This window comes from Mixophyes fleayi, chromosome 5, assembly GCF_038048845.1.
Source record: "Mixophyes fleayi isolate aMixFle1 chromosome 5, aMixFle1.hap1, whole genome shotgun sequence".
Taxonomy (NCBI): domain Eukaryota; kingdom Metazoa; phylum Chordata; class Amphibia; order Anura; family Limnodynastidae; genus Mixophyes; species Mixophyes fleayi.
Genome location: NC_134406.1, coordinates 266,201,173 through 266,228,244, shown reverse-complemented (window position 1 = coordinate 266,228,244; position 27,072 = coordinate 266,201,173). Strand labels below are relative to the sequence as shown.

General features: G+C 39.1%; 1 protein-coding gene across 1 annotated transcript; it reads left to right on the top strand.

The window, feature by feature from the left end:
• Window positions 1-26,287, top strand: LOC142159540 (putative methyltransferase DDB_G0268948). Its single transcript, XM_075214433.1, has 7 exons — window positions 1-146; window positions 8,176-8,296; window positions 10,351-10,511; window positions 12,189-12,402; window positions 13,418-13,518; window positions 21,561-21,698; window positions 26,135-26,287. Exons 1-7 carry the CDS (start codon window positions 1-3, stop codon window positions 26,220-26,222), a joined length of 969 nt encoding a protein of 322 aa, XP_075070534.1. The 3' UTR covers window positions 26,223-26,287.
• Window positions 26,288-27,072: the final 785 nt, after the last annotated feature.

Genomic DNA, 27,072 nt, shown 5'->3' with positions numbered 1-27,072 from the left:
ATGCCGGAGCAAGATGGATCAGTAAATCTGTACTGTGAAACATTGCAGAAACAGGTGAGTCTGATGGAGCGGATAGCTGGCATCCCGATCCTGCGGATGGGAGGAGATCTCTCATATGAAAAGGCAGAGTCTGAATCCAAGTGGAAGTCAGGGCCATGAGCAAACAAGCAAGGTCAGTATTCAGGCAGAGGTCAAGGTCACGAGCAAACAAGCAAGGTCCGTATCCAGGCAGAGGTCAGGTCACAACGGGTATCAATCAGGAAACTGGCAGACAAATCACAGAACCAGGAGCACGGAGAAGCAAGCGTGTGAACGCTTTAACCGGCAAAAGCAGTGTGAAGCTGACAGGTATATAAAACAGTAGTAGCCAATCAGGGCAGGTGTCAGATAGAGGAGTTCAGGCTATCACACTCAGGCTGAAAACAACACTGCAGCAGCCAAAAAGAGAACAGCAGTTACCTGCTGTTCCTAACACTGCCTCTTCACTTTCCATGAGGTATGCTAACGTTAAAAATAAATTATGCGTAGTCTTCTACAATTTTTTCTTCTGAGTGCAGCTCACCTTCGACTATCTACTTATCTAAAATGATTATCAAATCAGCCAGTGCTCTGCCACCATGGGCCTGATTCATCAAGGCACACATTCTGAGTGCAACCTGCATTTCTAATTTGGCTCTGTGCCCTCCCAAATTCACCAAGGAACGAATCTGAAGGTATGAGCTCTGATGAATTTGGGTGTAGATCTACTCTGCTCTACTACACAAGACACTGCAGGATACGTCCAATACCTAAGTGGATTATACATTTGCAAAAATAAATAAAGGGTGCCTTTTTTTATTCCCATGAAATACATTTATTAGGATGTTCTTAGTGTCCACAAACATAAAATACATGTTTAAAGTTTCTCCTGAATGCAAGCACATATTATAGCATGCATATGAGATCATCATTACAACTGACTAGGGGGTAAATATATGAAAGAGCGATTTATGCAAATTCTACTTTGCAGGGAGAATTTAAAGTGGCGATACCTTACAAGGCAAAGTCGCTGATTTCCTTTAATTGATTTCCATAAATCGCTCTTTCATACATTTACCCCTAGCTCTGTAGCTGAAGCAAGAGACACGGCAGAAAAACAAGTAACTTTGAGATGTTCAAAGTGGATGTAGCTGCTCGTGACTGAATTTGGCTCGCCCTTACTGTAAATTGACGCAACATTCCCGTCCCATTTCCTCCCCAATATCGTAGACTGTAGTAGGTGATTTTTTAAGTACAAAGAAGGAGCAGACATGGATGTGTTTACTGGCGTTTGATCTGGTTTTGGGCATGTGCAGAGTGGTTTTGTGTACAATACACTCAAAATTAGCAGATACGTTCCTTGATAAATCAGACCCAATGTTTCATAGGGATTGTAGCATGTTTTCTGCACAAAACTTGGTTATGTCTCATAGGGACTTTATCTTTTATTATACTGCCATGTAATTGTGCCGCTGCTATGTTACTAATTTTGGCCAATCAGCTTACTGCAGCCTTTTTCCAAAATTGATGAAAATTTGGACACTTGTGATGAGATCATCATCATCATAATTGAATTATTTATATAGACATATACACACTCACATCAGTCCCTGCCCCAGTAGAGTTAACAGTCTAAATTCCCTAACATACACACACAGACAGAGTAGGATCAATTTGATAGCAGCTAATTAAAATACTAGATCATCAGAAGATAAATGAATGTTAATGCTATAAGTAGTAATCTAGAAAAAATAACAGCTAAAAATCACACGATTTACCTATTTTTCACAATTTTTAATCAAAACCAACACCCATGAGGATTTTTGCCCAAAATCAGAATCAAACACAACGGGGTCTCTCTCTAAAATTATATATACAGTAACATATTAATATGTTAATACATATATCTACTATATAAATGCCTAGTATACATATAAATGCCTAGTGGCGTGTGTGGAAAAAAAAAACACCAAGCTGCTGCGCCACCTGCTGGGCAGAGTTATACACTGACCTATATATTTCTTGAAGGAGAAGTGACAGTTGGAAGTGGTTGGTGGTTGCCGGGGGTGACAGTGGGGAGTTTTTAACACCTTAAGTAGCTTGATGAAGGATGTGGCGATGAAGATGAAGTATGAGGTGATGGAGAAAAATGATGAGGTGGTGACATGTGGACAAAACCACGTTAAAAAAGGGCGCTTGCGTCGGGAAGTAACGCTCTTCCCCTGAGGAGTCCTGGGCTAGGCCCAAATGCATGACAAGAACCTTTTTAACACCTTAAGTAGCTTGATTTGACTAGAATGCATGAGTATCATGCACGGGTTAACTTGTATATATATATATATATATATATATATATATATATATATATATATATATATATATAAACATATATATATATATATATATATATATATATATATATATATATATATAATTAAAAAGAGGAACAAAGGGGCTCCTAATAGTGTAATATTTTCGGGGGGATAGTCCCAAAGCGAAATAGGTGTATATTAAAAGCATACCAGATGCATGTTCAGAAAAGGCTCATCAATCACAAGGAATCTGGTTTGTTCAACGTGAACTGTATGTATTTTCTTCAGTCATGTGTACCATAGAAATGAGAAAAGAAAAACCAAAATAGTGTGTTACCGTCAGAAGAACAGTGAGTTGTGTTATACCAAACCACCTATTTACTGAATATGCGCACCAAAGAAATAATAAAAAGAACTGCTTATCTGTACAGATTATTGCCAATTCAAAGGGGATAGCCTGCACACCCTATTTTCCAAATATATTAAACATGCTACACTGCTGTGATTGAATGTGCAATACACAATCCAATAAGCAGGTGCATTCTTTAAGCACTAAGACCATATTTATACATAATTAAACTACAGGGAGTATTGGTAAGAACTGCACTAATTAAAAACACATATGGATATATTTTGAAGGTTGTGACTGCCTTCTTTCTGGCCCAGAACCCCACCCATCTATTTATAGGTGTATTTAATCAGAGTAGTCTGGTTCCTACCAATACTCCTTGTAATTTAAAGGCACCTAAATCAGGTAAGGCTCATAGTGTAAATTGCTATATACAAATGTGTGAAGAGTCTCATGTTTATTTTAGTTGTTCTATTATTGAGTTTTTTACTGCAGAGTTTAACGTATATATATGTCTCTAAGTATGTATAAATATGGTTTTAGTGCTTAAAGAGTGTATATGCATCTTGGATTGTGTATGTGTATATATTTACATCTAATCTCAGGATGGCTGTTGAAATAAAATATATTAATAGCTAGGAATGTATATGAATTTCCTTGAGACAGAAATGTTTAAAACAATTTAACCTGTCATCCCAGGGGGGAGGTAATTAGGTTAAGCTCATCAGACAGACCAAGCTGTGCTAAGTATAGATAGCCACTGTACAAATTACAATAGTCACATATTTTGGAATGATATTTGGTAATGTTGTAATTACATCATATTTGATATGTAAATGTGCGGAGGTTATGCCCAGTTTATTGAAGTGGGAGTTCTGTCTCTGTGATATGTCTGATAAAACTTATATAACTTTATGATTTAGAACTATTTTTAGACCACCTATAACTGACACCCATGTGATGTTTCCTCCCCCCAGATTGTCATACACACTGTCCTCTGTATGCTCTCCCAGTGAACCCTTCTTAAATAGAATGTATCTGAGAGGGAAAATTGTCAGCTCTTGGGATTTCTTCTAATTTAAGGATTGTCCATTTAATTTTGCCTTGTCCCAGGCAAACCAACTATTATGATCTGTAAGTGTTTATTCTCTGTAATTATATCCCATTTACTATGTTCTTTTTTTACTATTTTCAAATGCTTTATACCTTTTGTATATTAAATCTAAGACTTGATACATTTGGTCCTTTAATACTTTAATAAACCCATTAGCCTTTTCTGAGGAATACTGCTTAACCATATCAACCCTTTGACTGCTGGTGTGTGCATTGCTAACTTGTATGTAACAAAGAGAATATTGTGTGCCGCCAGGTACATTTGTGTGACAGTATCTTTGGGTCCTATTGCCCATATGCAATATAAATGATGATGATGATTCTGAGAGTTTAGTCCTCAGACTATTATAAGACATGATTAGGTGTGACAAGTGATAGATGTAACACTGCATGTGTATTATCTTGAGAGTTAAATGATATATGGAGACAGTACTTTGTCTGGACAGGGGAGGTGGCAATATATTTGAGGCGTTTAATGGAGAAGCAAAGTACAGAGAAATAACACAATAAGGGTCACGTAAAATGTTCTCAGCGTTCATTGTCAGATTCTGAAGCAATTTGATTTAAAACATTAAGCTTGGCAAGCGTATACAAAATAGCGTGGCAAAAAAGGTTGAGTAAGCCATTAAACAGCATGAGAAATTCCAACTATTGCCCGAAAGATGCCATGGGGGGAGGTATATAGCTCTAAATTCTAGAGAATTATGCATCCTCTTTTATACAACCTGTAATGTGACATACTGTGATCATTTCTTATTGTATCCAGCTATGACTCCAACCTCCTTCCCCCCCCCTAGAAAAAAAAATTGTCACTAACAATAAGATGCTATGCTAGCATAATGTTAATGACTCATCTGATGGCACTTCTACTCAAAGGGATTCAGGGATAAGGAGAATGAACACTGCATGTTCTTTGCTCCTCAGCCATCCTGATGCATCTGAGTGCGCCCCTATCCACTATACTGGTACCATAGAGTGGCAAAGCAATCTTGTGCATTACCCTGGTCAGGTGGCCTCTGGAAGGGGGAGCATGCTGTGTTTTGTGACCCCCTCACCATAGCGAGACACCATTGCTTCACTGACTTGTCTGAGGCTAGTTTGTACTATAGAAGGGGGATCCCATGCTTCTGATTCCTCTGTTATGGAGGAAACAAGACCTGGCAGGTTGAGGATTCGCGATTGGGGCTTACTGCCCTTAAGTATTTGCTATTTTTACTTGACTTTACCAGCCCTGTGAAATTAAGATCCCTGCAATGGTCAGATAGAGATCATTCTGTTATTGGCCAAATCAGTTGGATCTTTTGTCTCTCCATGTTGTCATTCAGTGGAGAAGTGCACTACAGGTCACACACACAAAGGTAATTATAAAATGTTGTAATTTAACCTCACACTCATGACTTATTTAAAGCAGAAGGAAAGCTAAAGAGAGCAGTTTTTTAGGAGGAAAAATGGAAAAGCTTAATGATTTGGAAGGGATGATAATATAGGGGTGATATATTGGAGTGTGATACAGCAATGGCTAAAAAAGAATCATGAATCATAAAGATCATGTTCTGGCAAGATGCAAAAAGGCTGAGTTTGCATAGTCAAAGCACTATTATCACAAATCACAACTTGTCTCTGAGTCCATATACAGACATGTATCTGAATATGTGCCAATCTCATTGACTTGTGTGACCCCACTGATCACATATAAATTCACACATCTGTCACAGAAGCCACAACAGGAGCAGCAGGAAGACAGGTAGCAGGTCTGTACTATCCGCATTGTTTTACTAACTCATCATTCACTGTATTTGTTTATAAATAAGTATTTCATTTACAGTTTAATTACTTCTAAAATCACACTAGTCTCAGAATGTTAGCAGGTCTTACTTTATGATCAAAGTAGACATTATTTCTATATACATAGCTGATTATTTAAATATTTTCTTTTTGAAATAATAATATTATGAAGAATATATATGCAAGCTTCTTCTCTTTACGTATAGTACATTATTGTGTTTGCTAGTGATGTGCACAGACCCCCATATTTTGTTTCTAAAACCATTTTTTTTTGTTTTGGGTTTTGGCCAAATTCTGAACAAACAAGTTTTATGTACAAAGCCTGGTACATGTAGGGAATTCACCTAGTTATAATGCACACACTATGTTTGCTCCACTATCAGAAATCAGGACGCATGGGGAGAGCCTTAGCAGGATGAGACACTTTGATATGACATAACTGAGTACTCCAACAGATTGACCCCCACTATGCTGGTTTGGGAAGCCAGAGACACATAGATTGTGTTTGATGTTGACAGCACAACCCAAATAATACAAAACATTTTTTTAATAAACAAATTGTTTTAATTTGAATGATATTGCTGAGCAGTGTGTCTACATTGCAAGGTAACATTACCTCCTTTTCCTATCTCATTCGACATTCACGTGGTGTGGTGGCAGCTACAAGTAACTCTACTTCGGTTGTCCATCATGGATTGAATGTTTTTTGTTTTTTTTGCTTGTTTTTAAACCTAAGAAAATGGCTAACATACCATACATTTCATGCAGTGCCAAGAAATTACTCAGACCATGCCTGTTTTCTGGCTGGTAGTGGTCTTGTTATACATACTAGAAAAGTACTGCCCAATAAGCCATGTATCTACCGCCTTCTCAGAGTGTAGGTCTGTCAACTCAAACAGCCTCAATACTCTTTTCATGCACTGAAGCACAAATTGGGCGTTCACAGAATTGTGAGCAGAGTATAAAGGTGTCCCTGAGTGCTATATGTGAGTCTGACACTTCAGATTCTGACAATTATAGGTTCTATACAATATTTCAGAACCATTTGGTAAGGGCGTGGTACATATTTTTGACAGTTACATGATCGTCATTTATATGGTCAACACCATAATATAGACAGGTTTGGAAAGTCAACAATAATGGCATTGACTATATTGGGTCAATAATTTGGATGTAGACAGTATCTTTAGGTTGACAATAATAACCTAACCATATAAGAAAGGGTTAGACAAAGTGAAATAAGGAATAGATGGTAACCAAGTTGTAATTTTATTGCTGTTTGTTTATGTAGAGATCAGTCTGCTAGAATTGTATGCTACTGATCAATCAGGTGTCAGAGTTTAGACTGAATAGTTAAACAAAATAATGTAAACACAACAGTGCTCAATAGCTGTCTTATAAAACACAATAAAAATTGTGGCTAAACTAAACACAATTTAATAAAATATAAATACATCACTATTAAAACAACTGCCACAGCTGAGCTCAATGTGGAGAATATTGCTACAATAAAATAACTTCACGCATGCAACTTGTGAAACGTGAACATTCTTTCAATACACATAAATCCTTGTGCTGTTAAGGTTTTAAAACTCCATTTAAATGAGATCAGTCTGTGTATAATTACATCTCACAAAACATGATAACTGCAGCCACCAAATGAATGTAGGCAAAAGGAAATGTCTACTAAGCATAAATGATTCTGTGCTTGTCATTGAGATCTTTCATATATTGCTGATACAGTAATTATAATGCAAAATCTGATAATAAATTCAGACTCCTTTGGACACAGTCAGTGTGCAAGATACATTTCTGTGGATAATACTCACAGATGGCAAGATCCCATTAAAAAGCTTTGTTCACATGATTTGCATATGTTGAATTAAGCTGTAACTCCATCAATAATCAGAGTCCCTTGGTGTGTGTACATAACATGTTTTATTTTTTGTTTTTTTTTATTAACAATTCCAGCATGTATGATGGGGGTTGGGGGGAATTTTCCCTAGGTGGCAAACAATTCTACGTTCCACCTGTAGGTGCAGGTATGTGTTACCGGAGCCATACCTTACAGGAAAATCGGCGATGGAAGCCTTATGTCCTCTATCTCTAAAACTCCGCCAAGCGATGTTGTCAACTCTTGACCATTTATCGAAGTTTGCAGGCTCGAGATGATTCCTGTATCTTGTATAGATAGGAATCAGATAGTAGAAACTATATGTCAATACTCAGGCAATCAAACAAAATATTAAACTCTTCTTCCTCTTATTCATTGTAGACATGCAATTTCATCAGGGACAACTATGAAATTGAATTTCTGCAATGAACGCGTTTTGATTGTCAAAGCTCAGGCATACAGTTTACAACATTGCTTGGTGGAGTTTGGGAGATCAAGGACACACCGCTTTCATCACTGATTTTACCTGTATGGTTCAGATCTAGTAATAAAGACCTGCATCTATGCAGGTGTTTCCCGAATGGGTGGAACAAATTATTAGTTTTAGCATTGAGACTATTTGGAAATGTTTCTGAAAATATTCCTTGCAAAAATGTAAACTTAAATCTGTGTAATTCAATTTCTTGACATCTATTATTGTTCAGAACTGTCCAAATGGAAGTTGAACTGTTCAACAGTGAAGAATACGCTAAAATATATCATGAACATATGTGCCCTGCTTCCAAAAATGTTCTGAAAGCCGTCTTAAGCTACTTGGAAGAGAAGGTATGTAAAGAAGTATCAAATATGCTCTTTGTATAAAAAAATGATAAGCAAATGCAATAGGGGATTAAGGTATTGGATTGTAGTACATTTACGTTGCGTAACTGTCAATGTTCCTTTTATTGTCATTACGATTGCCAATGTGATCAATTTAAAAAGCCAAAATATCATTAAAGTGTTCGGATATATTTTTTTTGTTTGTAATAAACCTACTGGCTGATGTGGAAATCGAGAAAAGAAGTAACCCTTCTGATGAGACTGTGTGAGGGGCATTAATGTATAGTAGGGGGAAGGGTATAAGGGTTCTGTAGTGCTGCTATTAATGCAACATCAGGATTGTTGGAGGCTATTCTATTTGGGGCTATAAATATAGTGCTTGTGGGACTATTCTGGTTATGTTGGGCTAATAAAATGTTGGGGTTGAATGTTTCTACTAGTGTAATGGTGTGAGGATCTTAATGTAATGTGGAGTAGAAATGGACTATTTAATATATTGTAGTGGTTAATAATGAAATGTGGGTGGGGGGGTATTAAATGTGGCTGCTGTTGAATATAGTAACTAGTTTGTGGGAAGACTCTAATGTTCACTTGTCACTTGGCTTTCCAGGAGGTAAAAAGTACTTATTTTCTAAACAAGACCCCGACATTCCAGGATGCACCTAAACTGTAACGGAGCTTAAGAAAACAAAGACAGGTAGTCAAAGCTTTGAGAATATATCAGAGTAGCATAATCTGCCAACTGTCCTGATTCTGGTGGCACAGTTACAATTTTGAGGAACTGTTCCGCACAACTAGGACTTTGTCCTGACTGCAGGGAAAGTAAGGAGGTATGTCCCATGTTATCCTAATCTGCCCATACCAGCAGCTTTTTCTATGCTCTGTCCAGCAAAGGAGGGGTCAGAATGCTTGTGCTGCTGTTTCATGATATTGTACATAGTGCTGATGGCAACAACAACATTCTGCATATGGAATAGCACAGCAGCAGGTAGGAATCTGTGGAGGGTAGTGGGGTCTTGGGGCAAGCATGTATATTGTGATTGGTATGTATGTAGAGAAGAGCGTATTTCACATATGTTTCATCATCACTCTCTGCTTGTCCCTTATGGGGGCAGGGGAAGTATTTTTTATTTTATTTTTTTGCACGCAGGTCCATCCCCTACAATCAAAGTCATCTTTCTTTTCTGATAACAGCATGGTTTACAATTTATTACTGTTTAATTAAACTGAATTTCTTTACGACCAATTCAATGTGCTTCCACAGTTTTCATTCATGCTTTAATGGACAGCAATTTCCAAATGATAGAGGACTACTAATTAGTTGAACAAAGAAAATGTGGTTTGTTTTTTATTATCAGGTTATTCTGAACCCTGAAATATTTTTTTGCAGAAAGTTTAGGACATCTCTACTCCTAGCCCAGTTCTTGCAGTAGTTAACTTGCTTAGTTCGGCTGGCCTAGGGCATGTTCAACACTATAGGACGGTGAACTCTCTCACCGACTGTTGCTCTCCTTGATATATTACTTGTATGTGATCTGTCCCTGAGGAAAATTAATAAAACATACTGATTGGTGAAGGAAGGCTGAGAAATCTGGTTAATATATGGCTCAATAAAGCTATAATAGTTATTGGGGTGAAATGTCTAGTTTTGTTTAGTAAGCTTCTCATATAGAAAACAGTCAATCTAAGAATACTCTTGTTTAATAATACACAAAAAGGGAAAATGTAAGATATAATGTGTTATAATTTTAAATCCAAATCTGTATTAAATTCTGAGGTCTAGCTTTAAGACAGTTCGGCGTCTTCAGCGCTTACATTTAAAGCGGCACTGCCTTGTAAAGGGAAGTTTCCCTTTACAACGCAGCGCCGCTTTAAATTTAAGCGCTGAAGACGCCAAACTCACGGGTGTTGAAAAACCCCGAGCTTCATACATTTACCCCTAGGGGTCTTTGTATTTCCTGCTGGATCACAACAAGAAAGAACATATGAAGATCTGTTCTATTAGTGTGTTAATGTTTATTGACTTACAATAAATGGCTATTTTTTTATTTTCTCTTTAGAAGGGGAAACCCTTTGAACTGGTAGTAGACGCTGGCTGTGGAACAGGAAGATCGACTCGACCACTGGCCGAATTTTTCAGCAAAGTGATTGGAATAGACATTAGTGAGAGTCAGATAATCGAAGCAAAAAGATCTACACCACAGGAGAATGTTACTTACCAGTGAGTAATCTTGCATGTCTTAAATTTGAATAATATTTGATTGCAATACTATGAACATCTATGCAAGTGTTTCCATAACTTCATAAATATCATTCTACAGCACCTCTGTGTCATGGAACCCACACCTAAAAATATATAGTCATAGGAGCCAACTCTTAAAAATTATTGAGGGTGCTCGCATTACCCCTCCCCATATAGCTGAAAAATGTCATGACATAGTTAGTGTGTCACGAATACGCTCACAACTGCCGTGACTTTGGAGTGATTTACTGTATGAGGTCACACTATTCCAGCCTGCAGTCTCTTTCTACTTATCACACAGGTTCTAGACCTACTGAATCGCCCCGCAAACAGAGCTCACACCCCCACAAACTTCAGGTTTGCCACCACCTATTAAATATGGGCAATAGGACCCAATATACTGTCCCACACTGTCGCACAAGGCTTCTAGCTTCTCACAGGCTAGCAAGACCCACACCAGTAAGCAAAGGGTTAACTCTTCACACCTCCAGACTTTTACACAAATGTAAATGCAAGTGCACACAGCTTGTTAATCAAATGTATCAACAAATCACACACTGGCATTCAAAGGGTTAACTTGGCTGAGCTATATTCTTCTTAACAGGCTAATGGCTTTGTTAGAGTATCAAGGATGCAACATATTAAATAGATTTGATATACAAAAGTACAGGGCATACAGATATAAAAAAATTAGCAAACAATTATTATGTTTACATAACAAGCAAACAGTTTAAAATAAAAGGGGATACATTCAGAATTGCCCTTTCTTGCGTTGCATAATCTGCCATGGGAAATTGGCTAGGAAGATGGACTGCTTATACATGTGCATTGATTTCCCAAAAAAAGTCTGACCATCTGCTATACCTGGTCTCAGCCTTTTAAACACATTTCCACACCTATTTCTACCCAAGGGAGTTGTGGCCGGTGACACTTTTTTTCAATCACCATTTGCATGTTGCCTGATTTACTAAAAAATTCTATTGCGTGACTTAACTTTTCTGTGGAGCGTCACAGAAATCCAATTTTATTAATAAAATCCCCTATGACTCTGCCCATCTTTTGATATTAAACATGATGAAATTATGACCATGTGACATAACTTTTTCAAAGATATGTGATTTTAGCTGTTCCTGGAGATTACCTGTCCTTCACAGCCCTGGTGTTGTTTTTGCTTCTCAGTATGGCGTGGCACCTGGATTCCCCAAAATATGAACTATGAAGACATTTTCCTTTTGAAGCTCATATTTCTATTTACCTGTATAGGTCTTCAAAATGCTGGATTGGGCTGCAAGGATGTCCAGCTGTGACCGGCCCCACAAAGTGTATTCAGGTGTCTAAAAACTAACTTGTCAGGAATAGTCTCACAGCAAGAGTTTTTGAAGCTGCCACAGGTGACTCTACTATCTTCTCATACTGGAATGTGCAAAGCCATCAAATACATTTACATCAGACTTTCTGTCGTAACATTTTAAACTTCCGTAGCTGAACTTATGAATGGATTCATTTGATATAACATATTTACATAACTGTGTTACCTATGTTCATGACATAGTGACTTTGACAGCACAAATATTTGGGGATGTTCAAGCACACACAGAGCCTATGTCTGTAGTAATGTGTGTACACAGATTGACCACCTTCTCCTTCTCGTTACAGGGTTGCCTTAGTTGAGAAGATGCCTTTGGAAGATGCCTCTGTGGATCTAATTAGTTCAGATATTGCTGCGCAATGGTTCCCCGTAGACAAATTTGTGCAAGAAGTAGCTCGAGTTCTTAAGAATAGAGGCTGTGTGGCATTGCATTCTTATATTCCAAAGTTTAGCATACAATATAAGAATTTTTCAGAGACACTAACAAATATTTATACTGAGGTGAGTATATTCTGTCTGTATCAATAAGATTATGTGACGCCACAAACTGTATGCAGGGTCTGAGAGCACATATGGCAAACAAAAATGTACAAAGAGCAACTTCATATGTTAGGATCCAACTGGACACAGCTAATTGGGGTTATGGTAGGTAAGAAGTGTAAAACATTAAGGAGGTCTTTTACAATTGGATGCATTTGTGAACAAAAATAAAGTAGAGGGGGGGAGGGAGGGTCCATAAAGCATTCTTGCCTATATGGGGTGAGTTGGCAGAATCTCAAGATGTGTCCATCTCAAAAACCGTAGTATTCACTCTAGACGTAGATCAGGCATACAAGTATATGTGCTTATGCCTAAGGATAGCATAGAAATGTGACTTGGTAGTGTTACTAGTAAATGCTATGGTCACAATCTAATAATGTAATCAAGAGAATAGTTGTGTTCATGTCTAATTATTTCAGTTATATGAATATGTCCTCAGTGTACTCGGTCTAAACTTGCCCTTCCCCATTTCTCCTTTCCAGCTATCCACATTTAGACGCAAAGGGTCACAAAAATCTACTTATGGGTGAATGTTAACACTTTTTTTTGTGAGCACGTGCAATATAAGTGTGTGTATCTTTCGGCAAATTGATCAACATCCAGTTCTAAATGTACCCCTTTAATATTATAAGTGCTTTATGAAAGTTGACGGTATGATAAGTGCAGTCATGATTGTATGTGAATATGTAATTAGTTGTGTTCTGTGGCTTGAAATGGTCCATAGTCATTATATTTATATTTTAATGTATTTTACAGAAGACACATGAATAATATAATAGATGCTGCACAATCTGTTGATTCAAGCACAACCTTATAGTATGGTGTGTGTTGTTGTTGTTTTTTGATTAGTTTGCCTTTTAAAATCTCTAAATATAGAGTCCTATGATTTATACATTGATGGCATACAAAGATATATAACTTTATATTGGACAAAGACACTGTACACAACCAATATATTGGTTGCTTTTTTTAACAGGCTATGGATAGCATGTACACATCGGAACATGAGGTCTGTAACATCATGAAGTCTGAATTTCAAGAAATATTTGATGCCTTGCCATTTGCTGATAAGAAAAGGTAAGAGTATAGTATAAATAACATCAATATTTGCAACAAGTTAACCCGTGCATGATACTCATGCATTCTAGTCAAATCAAGCTACTTAAGGTGTTAAAAAGGTTCTTGTCATGCATTTGGGCCTAGCCCAGGCCTCCTCAGGGGAAGAGCGTTACTTCCCGTCACAAGTGCCCTTTTTTTAACGTGGTTTTGTCCACATGTCACAACCTCCTCATTTTTCTCCATCACCTCATCCTTCATCTTCATCGCCACATCCTTCATCAAGCTACTTAAGGTGTTAAAAACTTCCCACTGTCACCCCCGGCAACCACCAACCACTCCCAACTGTCACTTCTCCTTCAAGAAATATATAGGACAGTGTATAACTGTGCCCAGCAGGTGGCGCTGCAGCTTGTTTTTTTTTCCACACACGCCACTAAGCATTTATATAGTAGATAAATATACACAACAGAAATCATATAGTTGGCAATATACTTATAAGGCAATAATTTTTTCTAATGGGCATCAAGTTAGAAAATTATACTGTGGTGTTTTTTGTGGAAGTCAAATAATTGAATGAAGTAAACTAAATTGATATTGTTAGTTCATCATGTGTAATGATGCAATATCACAGATTAATAACACACATTCGCACTTACACTTGTAAATAGTACACATTTATTAAGGTTCCAATCCATTTATTTATTAAATGTATTAGAGATTATTTATACATAAATGATGTTCTACTAAATGTATCTAAGGCTCAGGATATAGGAAATGTATCATGTTTAGTGTAATTTTGATCTGCGCATTACCATCAGGAATATGCTACTATTGGCGAAGCGATTGCTTCCTGTGATCGCTAGTTACAGAAGATAATGGATTATTGCTTAAAATGATATTGTGTTTGGAATGCAAATAGGTTGGTTTAAACTGAATTAGGTCAGGTCCCTTAGGTACAACATGTGCTCAGATGCTGGAGTGAGCTGGCCCTCTTTTTATGGTAGGAGTCCTTTGAACTGATCTATGATTTGCATTATACTGGACTGACCTGACTCCTGGACCAATGAAGAAAGACCTTAGTTTATCTTTGTGTGCATTGTGACATCATGACTTTTTTTTTTTTGTTAACTAAAACTGCATATAAACTTCCTGGGCCAGTTATCCCTCTCCCTCTAACTCACCCTCCAGCATGACTGTATCTTTACCTGGGCCCAGGTGAAGTGTATGTATAATGTATTTGGTTTTTATACTTTCCTGTTTATTGCTATCTTTTGTTACTAAATCTCTTTGTAAGTTAGAGGCACAATAATCTCATTGGACAATATTTATTGGTAGCAATAAAATGAACATTACATTTTCTTATGGTCTCAATAGAATTGTCCACTGCAGCTGTACTTTCATACAGCAACTGCATCACTGACACATATATTGCATTGTGGAATCACACTGCTTTTTTGTAAGAAATGTGGTTTCATTGGCTGAAACCAACTGATTCTAGTGAGTGATGGTCTTGCAACTGATTTGGATTGGGCATCCCAGGTGTCATGAAGATAGAGCTCTAAGATGCCGGGCTAATACACATTCCAAGCAGTGTGTAAGGATGACTGTCCACCAATAAAAAACTGCTATAAATAGGAAACCACTTTCTTACAAAGAAGGAAACACCGAGTTTTGTATACAAAGTGCACTGTATGCTAATCACAAACACTCTGGTTTTTGCGCTGGTGTGCCTTGATGGTCTGCTCAGTGTACATCAAGGTGCACTCCTAATGTCCACTCTCATTAAATGTCTCTGCAAAGTAAAAGTGCACATTCAGGGCCTGATTTTTCCAATAAACTGACCAGGCTGAAGCCTAGGGTGCAATATTTTTGGAGGGGTGAGATTGTAACAGTGAAGCATAAACTGAAATATATTTTAAAATATAAGCGTATTTGCTCCTCAAAGTAAAAAGAAAATATGAAAGACTTCGAAAGGTTTTAATCTTAGTTTTCCTATGGTACAGGCTGAAGACATGGAGTCACCTTTTGAATAAGCAATTGGAAAAGACGAGGACTGCGACAGCCCCCACCTGTCCGCTCCACCATCCTTGCTTCTGAGTTTATAATTTTTCTAACTCTGTATGGGGGAGGGATTGAAACAAGCCAGACAAATTCATTTTTGCTTACTGCATATTAGCCTGGCGAGGGGGTGTATGTACGTGTTTGTCTCTGGGATCTGGCCCCTTTTTGGTTTCCCATTGTTTGTTGCTGTGGTCTCCTGCAGACTGTTGCATCCTCTACAGATCCTGCTTCAGGGTTTCCCAGCTCATCAGGACCCCAGCACTACACTTCTTTTGCAGACTAAAGCTTTCCTCTGTATTCCTGTCTCGCCAATTATATCACCAGGACTTCGGAGTCCCTCTGCAACCCATCAAGCCTCCTACAGATCCTGCATCAGAGCTTCCCAGCTCCTTGGACCTCAGCACTACACCACCTCTGCAGATCCTCGCACTGCTGATTAGCCTGCCACTCCCTGGATCCCAGTATATTCCTGCTGATGGTTGCACTTCTCACAGATCCACTGCCTCTGGGCAACCTAGCGGTACAGGACCCCAGTACTTCGCTTCTCTGCAGATTGTTGCACCTCTGGTTGCCTATTCCACTTAACGGATTGCCATTGCTTCTCTCCTCTGCATACACTTGCTGCAATTTGCTTCCTGTCCTTTCACCTTAGCTTCTGCGCTCTCCACCTGGTCTATCTTCACATCTACTATAGGGCCATGACCTGTGGTTTGGGAGCTGCAAGGTCCATACTGCATTGCAGGGATCATTGGTGAAAACTTCCCTCCCTGTTGGACTCTGTGACTCTTTGTGGATAGTGTCCAGTCAAGCATCCCTCGAAGGTTTCCACCTGAATCTCAGCTTGTGACACTGCAGATGGTTTTCCTCTAATATCTGTCTATATTTAGCTCATTCACTTTATCCCTTATATTTTCCAGTGCCAGGAGCAGAGAAGTAATATGCTCCTATCATTAAACTTCACAGTATTTGTACTGGTTTTGGATAATTGGCAATGTTAGGCTTGTGCCAAACATTCTGCTTAGCACTCAGGCTAAAAAGTTCATTCTTAATTTCATGTGAGTTTTTATCAACAATTTTTTTTTTTTGCTACCATCCAATAAATGCAGATTTATGAAGTGCCCAAGAGATTGCTGTCCCTTTACAGGAGTGACATCATGGACTTATTCTGTCACCATATCTTCCATTATATATTATGGGGTTTCTGCGAGTTGTCATCACTGACTGCTCCTACTGGCATCGCTTGGCGAAACCAGCCGCTCACTCATTGTGAGCGTCAACTGCGTACTAATTTGGTGTCAGTTGCAGGAGGGTAATGTCTGCTACCACCATGCTCCTTGAACAGCTAATGCTTCTGACTATTGTGTAGTGACTGAAGCACCTCTTTACTGGTTGCTGTGGCTAAATCCTTCTGATTATTTACTTTGGATCAAGACAGCGGGGAAGCGTGCAGATCATTGCTTCAAGCTGCTGGCCTCAATGCAGGAAAGCCAGGAGACAGATTAAAGTGAGATCTTGAATCTATTGGTTACAGGAGCACAGCAGGGACAGGCATCTCACAGGAACAAGTGGGTCTTTTCGTAGTAGTATTTGTTGCTCATAATAGCTCTTGAAAATATTCCTTTACATACACACCATTTGAAGGTACAAGGTGATCTAGCCTTCTTTATATAGATTTTACACCAGTCCGTTCCACTTAAAGCAAAAGGGTAAATCGGGTAAATTTACTTTATTGCTCGTTCACATAAGGGTTGTGTGTTGCCTACTGTCCACGAGCAGTCACAGCTACAGTGGCTCAGACCAGTCTCGATCCTGGTGCTGCACAGTCTGAGATATTATATCTTTAGACCTCCTGTCCAGACTAACTTTTAACTTCTTTGTGCCTGGTGTTGATCTCGGCTCCAGGAGATATGACGACAGATCTGGAGGAACATCCTGGGAGCAGCACTACTGGAGGCCGAACTCATCCAGCACTACAGGAATGTTCTTGGGTGCTCCTTTCCTCTGGACCTTAACTCAGGAACCCTAAGCATATCTGTAAAACACCACTGGGCCCTTGGTTTTGTCTGGTGGAGCAGCAATGCAATGTCACCTCTATATCCCAATCACCGAGACCACCAGGATAGTAAAACATGTCAAATGAACATGAAAAAACATTTTCACAGCATATGTAGAGAGGGGATTGGGGAGAACCAGCCACAGATAACTTCACCCCCCCTCTGCAATAAACTACTGTAACTCTCAAAGTTGCCCTACACCTTCTCCCTAACGAGTGCCCTTCTCATATGGCCACTCTGTTCTGGAGAATGGCCTGTTCCAAACAAATAAACAGTTGTGCCATATTGTATCCATTTCCTTATGATGGATTTGACTATGCACCAGGGGATATTAAAGATTTTTAAAATTCTACCCCAAGTTAAAAACGTAGTCATTTGACACAGATTATGCTTTACATTTATACTAACAATCTAGCCATGGTTAATTTTGATGTTTGTTCTCTTTATTTCCCTTTTGTCTGAATCTGAGCACTATTTTGTGCCAGAGTATCAGGTCTCCTGTCTCTAGCATTCAGTTCCTGCATACAGTGGTTTTTCTGATTTTCTGGATACTTGAGACTCTGATGTCCCCGTCCAACCCCCCCCCAGTGTGAATTGTGACTGTCTTCAGTTCTGACGTGGCACTTCATTGGGACGAACATATACCAGACCCTTGGCTTTTTTGACTTTTCTCCCTTTTGAATCTTGTGCCCACCTCCTACCATCTCTTCATGCCAGAGGGTTGTGCAGGCAATCTGTGGTTTCCTAGCAGAGATGCCCAAACCACCTTTTAGAGGGCTTTCTGGTTAAAACCTGGAGGCTCGATAGACTCCACACCTCTGCTCACATTAAAAATGGTGGATCTCCTCCTTGCATAAGGTAGCCATGTAACACATGTTTAGACATTTGGGGAGTGATAAACTTGAAACTGTGATTCAGCTTGTAGACAGTGGATGGCATCTCCAAGATGCGCTATATTCACTACATAATTACCCAAGTTTGAAAGAGAGGGGGGGGGGGGGGGGGTTATTTACTAACTACTAATACAATGTAATATAAGGTAGGGATTTCTGGCAAAGGAGGGGAGGGGGTAAGGGATTTGGGAGGAATCACGGCTAGAGAATTTATGGGAATACTAGTTAAGCTTTAATTATGATACACAGAATACAGTCAATTAACATGCATAAACAAAATAAACCATGGATACACCCTGTGCCCACTCGTACAACTCTATAAACCTTTCTAGACAATGTATAACTGCAACAAATAAGTGTCTGAACAGTCTTAGGTGCAGTAGAGTTGGTAACCTGGGTTACTTGATGTGATGTGTTGAGGTTCCAATATATAAATAGGTTTGCAGTGGCTTGCCAGCAACGATGGTGCAGCATGATGGCTTAATGGGTAGCACTTCGGCCTCACAGCACTGGGCTCATGAGTTCGATTCCTGACTTTGGCCTTATCTGTGTGGAGTTTGTATGTTCTCCCCGTGGTTGCGTGGGTTTCCTCCAGGTGCTGTGGTTTCCTCCCACATTCCAAAAATATATTAGTAAGTTAATTGGCTGCTATCAAATTTACCCGAGTCACTGTGTGTGTGGGGTCACTGTGTGTGTGGGGTCACTGTGTGTATGTTAGGAAACTTACACTGTAAACTCCAATGGGGCAGGGACTGATGTGAATGAATGCTCTGTACAGCGCGGCGGAATTAGTAGCACTATATAAATAGCTGATGATGTGAAACGTGTCTATGGAAGCGGTGCAGTCTAAATCTTTAAATGGCAGGGTAATTTGTACACTGTCGCAATGCTGCACCAACTTTATATCCTGTACTCTATGTCTCTGCTCTGTTTTTCTCAGCAGTGTCTACTTTACCATGATGTCTCCACACATATAATTCTGTCAACAGAGTTTACTATTAAAATAGTGCCTCTGCACACTTTTTCTGTAAGGACTCATTGTTAAGGGTGCAGGAGTAAACACCAGTGGCGTAACTATACATTTTGGTGCCCTGGGGTTGACAGAGCACCGGCACCCCCCAACCAAGGAGGGGGAGGCGAGAAAGAGAGGGAGAGATTAACTTACCAGAGTTTGATTGTCCTTAACTTCCGCCATGGAACGCATGTGCGTTCCACTGACAGGAAGTTCAGCATTTGGAACGCAAGTTTGCATTCCAAATGCCGAACTTCCTGACAGTGGAACACACATGCGTTCCATGGCGGAAGTTAAGGACAATCATCAAACTCTGGTAAGTTAATCTCTCTCTCGGTATGGAGGCAGGTAGCAGGCGGCTGCTGCGCCCACTTGGCTTTGCGCCCTGGGCGACGGCACCGCCCACACCACGCCAATTACGGCCCTGGTAAACACTACTGTTATCTATGACTCTCAGCATCAGTCATGTGAAAAACCCAATATCACTCAGTTCTCTTGTTACCTTGTCGCTGCCTCAATCACTTCCCTGTCTGTCGGCTTTTTAGCTCTCAATTTGCTGCTGACCACTTCAATCCCTCCTGTCCTCTACACTCCTTTGTTCGATTGCCTCTCTACTGCTTTTGCTGTAATAACCTGATCCACACCACCAGCGATGGTTCCTTGTTTCTTTCCTCTCTGAAAGACCAGTCACAGGCTGCAGGATGCAACTGTTGTCTAGCAGTTGTTTGCAATCATGGATGCACTACAAGTGCTCCTATCAACCAGTCACTGAGCCCGGGGTTCCAACAGGAACCGTGACAATGGTGTTCTTTGCGTTGTTTTTTTTTTTTTTTAAGTAGTGGGAAAACATCTCTTGGCAGTTCTGCATGACGTTAGCTGCTTAGCTAAATTCTTACTTAAATGGAGCTGTATTCTGCCGACCACTCGGCCCTCCAACAAAAATTATTCAGCTAATACAAGTCATCTGGTTCCTACTGTCGAAGTTGTATAATTGGATGAACGAAAGTATATTGGTTTAATATTGTTTAGCCGTGCGACTGCGATCCGTACGCCACGTAACACGTGGCGTGGTGCGATCGCACGGTAAAATACGCACGCACACCCTCACATTACAACATTTAGTTATCTATATTATTCATATTGGTTCCGTTACACTGTAATTTATGAGCAGATAGTATGTGGTTTATTATTAGCTTATATAATATGATTATATGTATATTTTTGTGTTATTAAAAGGTTTAGGTTATAGGAAAGGTGTCATGCCTGATATCATATTGATCCCCTATTCATCAGCAGCTGTCCGGTGCAGTCGGCGAAGAGATCGCACATTGCATACTTTAGTTATTGATATTGGGGAATAAACCCTTTGTATGATGCTGGCTATGAAAGGAGCAGACCCCCTGGAGAGACGACCCCCACCTTTGGATTCCTTAGATTGAATCAGCCTATGACCTGTTTACCCTGGACCCACCCAACGTCTGGACCTATAGAAACAACCTACGTCATCTCTATTGTTCACTGTGTAACACTGTACTGTATATAATCATCGCTGCACTCCCCATGGCTCTCAGTCAACTCTGACACAGTATTCTAAGCAGATATACTGCCCATCGGGTCCCGTGGTTAGCGCAGCGAGCGCATGCGATAGCAGTGGTATGTATGTATCTTTTGGTATTGGCTGTGCTGTACTGTACTGTATCATAATATAATAATGTATTGAATTGTTGACTATTTTACATCTGCAGTTATCTTATTCACTGTATGTTCTTTCTGTCTGTGTGAGGAAAAAATAATTAGAACATGACTGAAGTTAAAGCCTGTTGCCCCTGCAATTCTTTACCTTAATCCTGGATTTATGTATTTAAAAATATGTCAACTGGCTGGACTAAAATTTGTCAGGTATACCATATGGATAAGCTATTGGTATTCATGCAACTGTTATTACTTTTTCATTAATACAATAAAATAATATAGTTTCTTGTACATTCTGTGATCTCCCGATCTCTTATGTTGGTGGTTTCTGTATTTTCTATCTTTCAGGATCAGTGGCATCGCTGAAATGTTTCACATGAGGTTGGCAGAACTCTTGGGCTTTATTAAGGCCTTACCTATGTACCACACATTTCTAACAAAGGATAGGGATGGAGCCATTGCTTTCTTGCAAACTTTGGAGAAAAAGTAAGTAAATCAGGTAGATGAGTGAACGTAAGTAAAACCAACAGTTGGAAAAGCTACTGTATGTATTACTGAAATGAAAAGTAAAATAACTGTTTATGTACTTATGTCCATAATCATTTAGCTCACCTATTTTCAGTAATTTGAAAGAAAAGTTTAGGATATCTTAAGAACCAGTGGTGGACCATGTATTTGTGGACCATGTATTTGTGGACCATGTATTTGTGGACCATGTATTTGTGGACCATGTATTTGTGGACCATGTATTTGTGGACCATGTGCGTATTTCTTTTTTGTGATGAACAGATTTTAGCAGTGCAGATGATCAGACCTGGGTAGATGGGATCATTCCACACTGCTGCAGCATAGGGGCATTGATATACCTAACATTTGTAAATAAAGCAGCAACCCCAATTCATTAATCTCCTCCCTAGACCACATATATACTGAAGGTCATGGCCACTAATTGATTGGCTGCACCTTTACAGGTCTATATCTTGACAGCCCTGTGAAAATCAGGACTTTGGGAGCCAGATCTACAAAAACAAGATGGCCATTTGACGGACAATATATTTAAATGATCATGATGTGGTGCAGAGACCAAAGTGGACTGATATACAGAGGTACGCCACACCACCACTTCTACTGCTTTCATCATCATCATCACCATTTAATTATATAGCGCCACTAATTCCACAGCGCTGTACAGAGAACTCACTCACATCAGTCCCGACCCCATTGGAGCTTACAGTCTAAATTCCCTAACACCCACACACACAGACTAGGGTCAATTTGTTAGCAGCCAATTAACCTATCAGTATGTTGTTGGAGCATACAAACTCCTCACAGATGAGGCCATGGAGGGAATTGAACTCAGTGCTGTGAGGCAGAAGTGATTAAAAACCAAGCCACCATGCAGCCCAATAGTTTTGAGATCAAATTCCATTTTCTTAAATTAGCCATACCGCCATTCAACTCTGACCACTGATACTGATATTTTTTTTTTTTATAGATTTTAATATTATAGTAAATTATACTGTGTTTATTGTAAGCTCACAGTATTCATATAACTTACTACTTTTCATTCTTTGTGTGGTAGCATGGACATGCAGTCTAAGGCGCTGGATTAAGGCTTCAGTCTCTACAGAGGCGTGGCTTACAAAATAAACCCTGCTGCCATGTAATATCTTTATATTTTGAGCCATATTTAGCGCTGTGTTTTTTTGTTTTGTTTTTTTAGGTTTTTTTTTTCTTGCATAATGTGAGAATGTATATAAATGTGAGTGATTATGTTATAATGTAGACATGCTAATGTGTACAGCGTTTTTCCAGAGTGTGTAAGTAGTAGGTTGGTTAGTATTTAGGTGTCTGTTGGCAGCATAAATGGCCCAAAATATTTGTTTTGCCATTTTCTGTACCTCTAAAATTGTGGTGTGTATTTTAGTACAGAAGATACAATCTAGAAGTGTCACAGGTGATACTGGTGTAGCCTTAGCACTCATAACAAAAAATGTGCAACTGTGCGTATTTGTAGGCACTGTGCTCTTTTTAAATGACCCCAGTTAAATCAGCCGAGTGTGAGTGATAAACTTGCTCTTCTACAGAAATGCAGTGTGTGGGTGTTTTATATCATACTTGCCAACCTTCTCTAACTAGAGGGGAGGTCAAGTGACAACTGCAGTGGGGGTATAATGTGACTGTTACTGAGGACCATGCTCACTTCACTAGAAAGTGGGTAGGACTTGGAAGGTTGGCCTGCTCTTCTGGGACATCGGAAGAACTACCCGAAATTTGGGAGTCTCCCGAATGTTCCAGGAGAGTAGGCAAGTATGATTCATACACAGGGGCAAAGTAAATGATGTCACAACTATCGTACTTTTTGTTTTTTGCTTTGCTGATTTATTAAACCTGAAAGTCTAATTTAATTAATATTCAGAAAGGTGCAAATGTGCAACTTGCTGCAGCCAAACAGCAATTTATCAGTATAGTGCAAGTTTAACAATTAAACAACTATCTTACTGGTTTTCTATGGTTTTGGTGCAGATTTGCACTGTTCAGTGTCTTAAGGATGAGAGATGTGGATTCAGCGGTCTGCAATGCATCATAGGAGGAATTTAGATGTTCAGTTTTCTTTAATATTCCTTTTATTTTTCATTTTAAAACACATTACTAAACCGCACACAACTGCCTGTGCTAGAGACAGCAGTGGTCATCATAAAATGACACCATAGACTTGAAGCCTTCATTACAGAAGTAACTATAAGTGTTAGACAAATCAGCCAAATAAACAACTTATTCAATAACCTCTAACAAACTCTTCCCTGTAACAATTCAAATTACTTGGCAACCTCACGGTTTGGGTATCCACTTGTAATTTTTGCAGGTATAAGTAGCTTGAAAATTAGTCAGACTGCACTTAACATTGTCCAGCCAGTTGCAATTCTCCACAGATAATGCAGCTCATGTACTTTCAAGCTTCTCCAGCTTTTTCTTTTTACTGTAGCAATTGTTACCAGTGTTGGTGGGGTCCTCGTCCTAGGACCTCTGCGATTTTACTATTCTGAAAGTCCAACCCACCTTTTTACAGAAGATCACTAATAATTCTGCGTCCAAGCTGGCCAATTTACCAAGCTCCCCTGTCTAATTGCAAAGCTAACCCCTGTTTCCATGTATTTGTTGTAGTCATTTGTCCTACATTATACCTACCTGGCAAAGCCCTTAGGTCAACCAGTCGGCTGTAGCTCAGTTTCTCTCATCACAGGGTCACGTAGGTGAAAGCAGTCCAACTACAATGCAAGGACTTACTACTTTCTCTTCAATGCTGTTCTTCCTCCTTCCTCCCAATTTAGATTTGTTTGGTATGAGAATGAATATGGGTGACATAGGGGCAAGCATACTGGTAGGACTTACTCGCTCCCAATTCAATAAGAGACAGCAAGAACCTTTAACATTTTATTTTTAGATCAAAGAGGTTAAGATGGATAAAGGCAACATGGAAATAATACATTTGATACAAATTGGTTATACCATGAATTTAGCATAGACCATTATCTAAGCAGTGATGGACAATTCAATAGACACTTCTAATAACAGGTAAGCAGTCACTTCAATAAACAGCCTAGTGATCAAACTAGATAAATCCCAGAGCCTAATGGTAAAGTTTAAATGTTTATTTTGGTGCATTTACTAGTCCTGCATCACCAGTGTACAATACTCTCCCACAATACACAATTCCTTTAATTGATGGGCAGCCTTCACCCTACTAGCAGTAAGATATCTTTATTCTAGATCTGTCATTGTTACCCTTCTTATGTATTGCCAAAACTTTAATTACTAGGTGCCTTTATATCCTGAAGCTGGCTGTGACTTGTAGTGCCACGCTGTTGCACAGACTCATACTGTGACTTACTCCCTCAGTTCCTCTGATTTAATAATACCAGTGTTCCAAATAGTCTGAAGGTTTATACTTGGAGCTGTATTCTTATTTTTCATTACTGTTATATCTCAAACGGTACAAAGTCCCATTCGTATAGGGTATAATTTGTAGACTCACTCCAGCACACTGGGCTGCTGATGTCTCTGTTGCTGCCTCGTCTTTCAGGGAAAATGTGTCAGAATAGCTGCTGGTAAACTCGAACTAGCCTTTTGCGTGTCTGTTTTTCTGTTTCGGTTTTCTTCACACAACACCTTGCACCACACTTCCTTTACTCTCAGCAAAATCTTGCAAGGTTTTTTTTCTTCCCTCTTTGACTGATGGCTGCAGGAACCAAAGAGTAGCAGGAGCAGAGAAACTCCTGAGTATTATGATTTCTGAGCTTGCACAGACATTCTTTAAAGGGGCCATGCACACATATATCTACCGCTGAGGTACTACTACCCCACACATGCAGTTGTAATATAGATAAACAAGTGTAAATGATTGAGACAGGTGAAGTAGTGCATGACATCCGTTGATGACATTCACATCCGATGCCCATGATTAAGTTTGATGCCATAAATTTACATGGTATCTAGGTACAGACTTCTAATACAAAGGTTTCATTCACAGACACAATTTATTATTTCATCCACAGTGTGATAGTGGGGAAAACATGTTTGTAGATGGTGGCCTCTCCCATTTGCAGATCACCTCCTACTGGATTGTGACAGATTTCTGATGGTCATAAATTGTTTGCAAATTACAATGCTCCATCTTTATATCACCAGCCTGAAAACTGGCTAAAATTGGCTTATAAAGAGGGTGATGTTATAAAGAGGAGCATAAATAAGAAATTATACAGTACCTGGTGATAAAGGAGATAGTTGTATAAGGAGGAAATGCTGTACATTGTAACCTCAGAATTGTTTCTACATGAAAATCCTGTGGTATTTATTTTCTATAATATGTTTGACTGGTAATTGGAGGAGAGTTGTTAAGATAAGTCGTTTCTCTTCCACAGGATGGCTGACGTCATAGGAGAACAGTGTGTTCAAGAAAACCTTGAGGTCCACTTCACATACTTCTGCGTCCTGGCATGTAAATCCTAAACTGCCCTGATTACAATCATTGTCTTTACATCACATTGTGGAGCAAGAAATAATGTTTTTCTTATTGGGTGTCTTCTGGTATTATTGATTTTTATGTATACATCATTTTTATAACAAAGGAGTACTCCCCATAAAAAGATAAGGATACATGGTTTGTTCTAGCAATACCATTATTTGGCTGATTCAGGGCTGATTGATGTTTGGAACATTGGAGACAATACAACCTCCTAGTTGACAGTTGCAAACTCTGCCAAATAGTGGAATTGCCCGTTTCTGCCTGGATCCACTGTGCTCTCCCAGATTACTATTCTGAGTTATAATGTGCATGCACATTACCCATACTTGCCTACCCTACCGGAATGACTAGGCTTTCGAATTTAGTGCAGTTCTCCCAGACCTCCGGAAGAGCAGGCCTTTCTCCCAGATCCTGCCCACTTCCTTGTGAGATTAGTGGGATGGAATCTTCACATAATCATCCAATTTATAATGTATTAAACCATCTGAAAATCTTTGCCCCCCCCTTGTTGTTTGAGAGCAATACATGTAAGTGCCTGACTATAAAATTTAAAATTTTAATGAATAAAGGATTCAACAATATTTGTATCTTTTATGTTTTTGTGTACACACTTGCGACATAACTAAGTTTTTTTTTTTGTTTTTGTTTTGTTTTTTGTTCTAAGGAGGTTTCATGGTTCTCACTGTTTATCTTCTTGCTGGTTAGAGGCCAAAGCAGGCAGTTGACGTTAAGATTGGAGTGTTTCCTTGTAGAGTGGAATGGTTGTATTGTAAGGTCGTGAACACTCACAGACTTTATTTGATAAACTTCACAAATTAATTAGAGACAGCTACA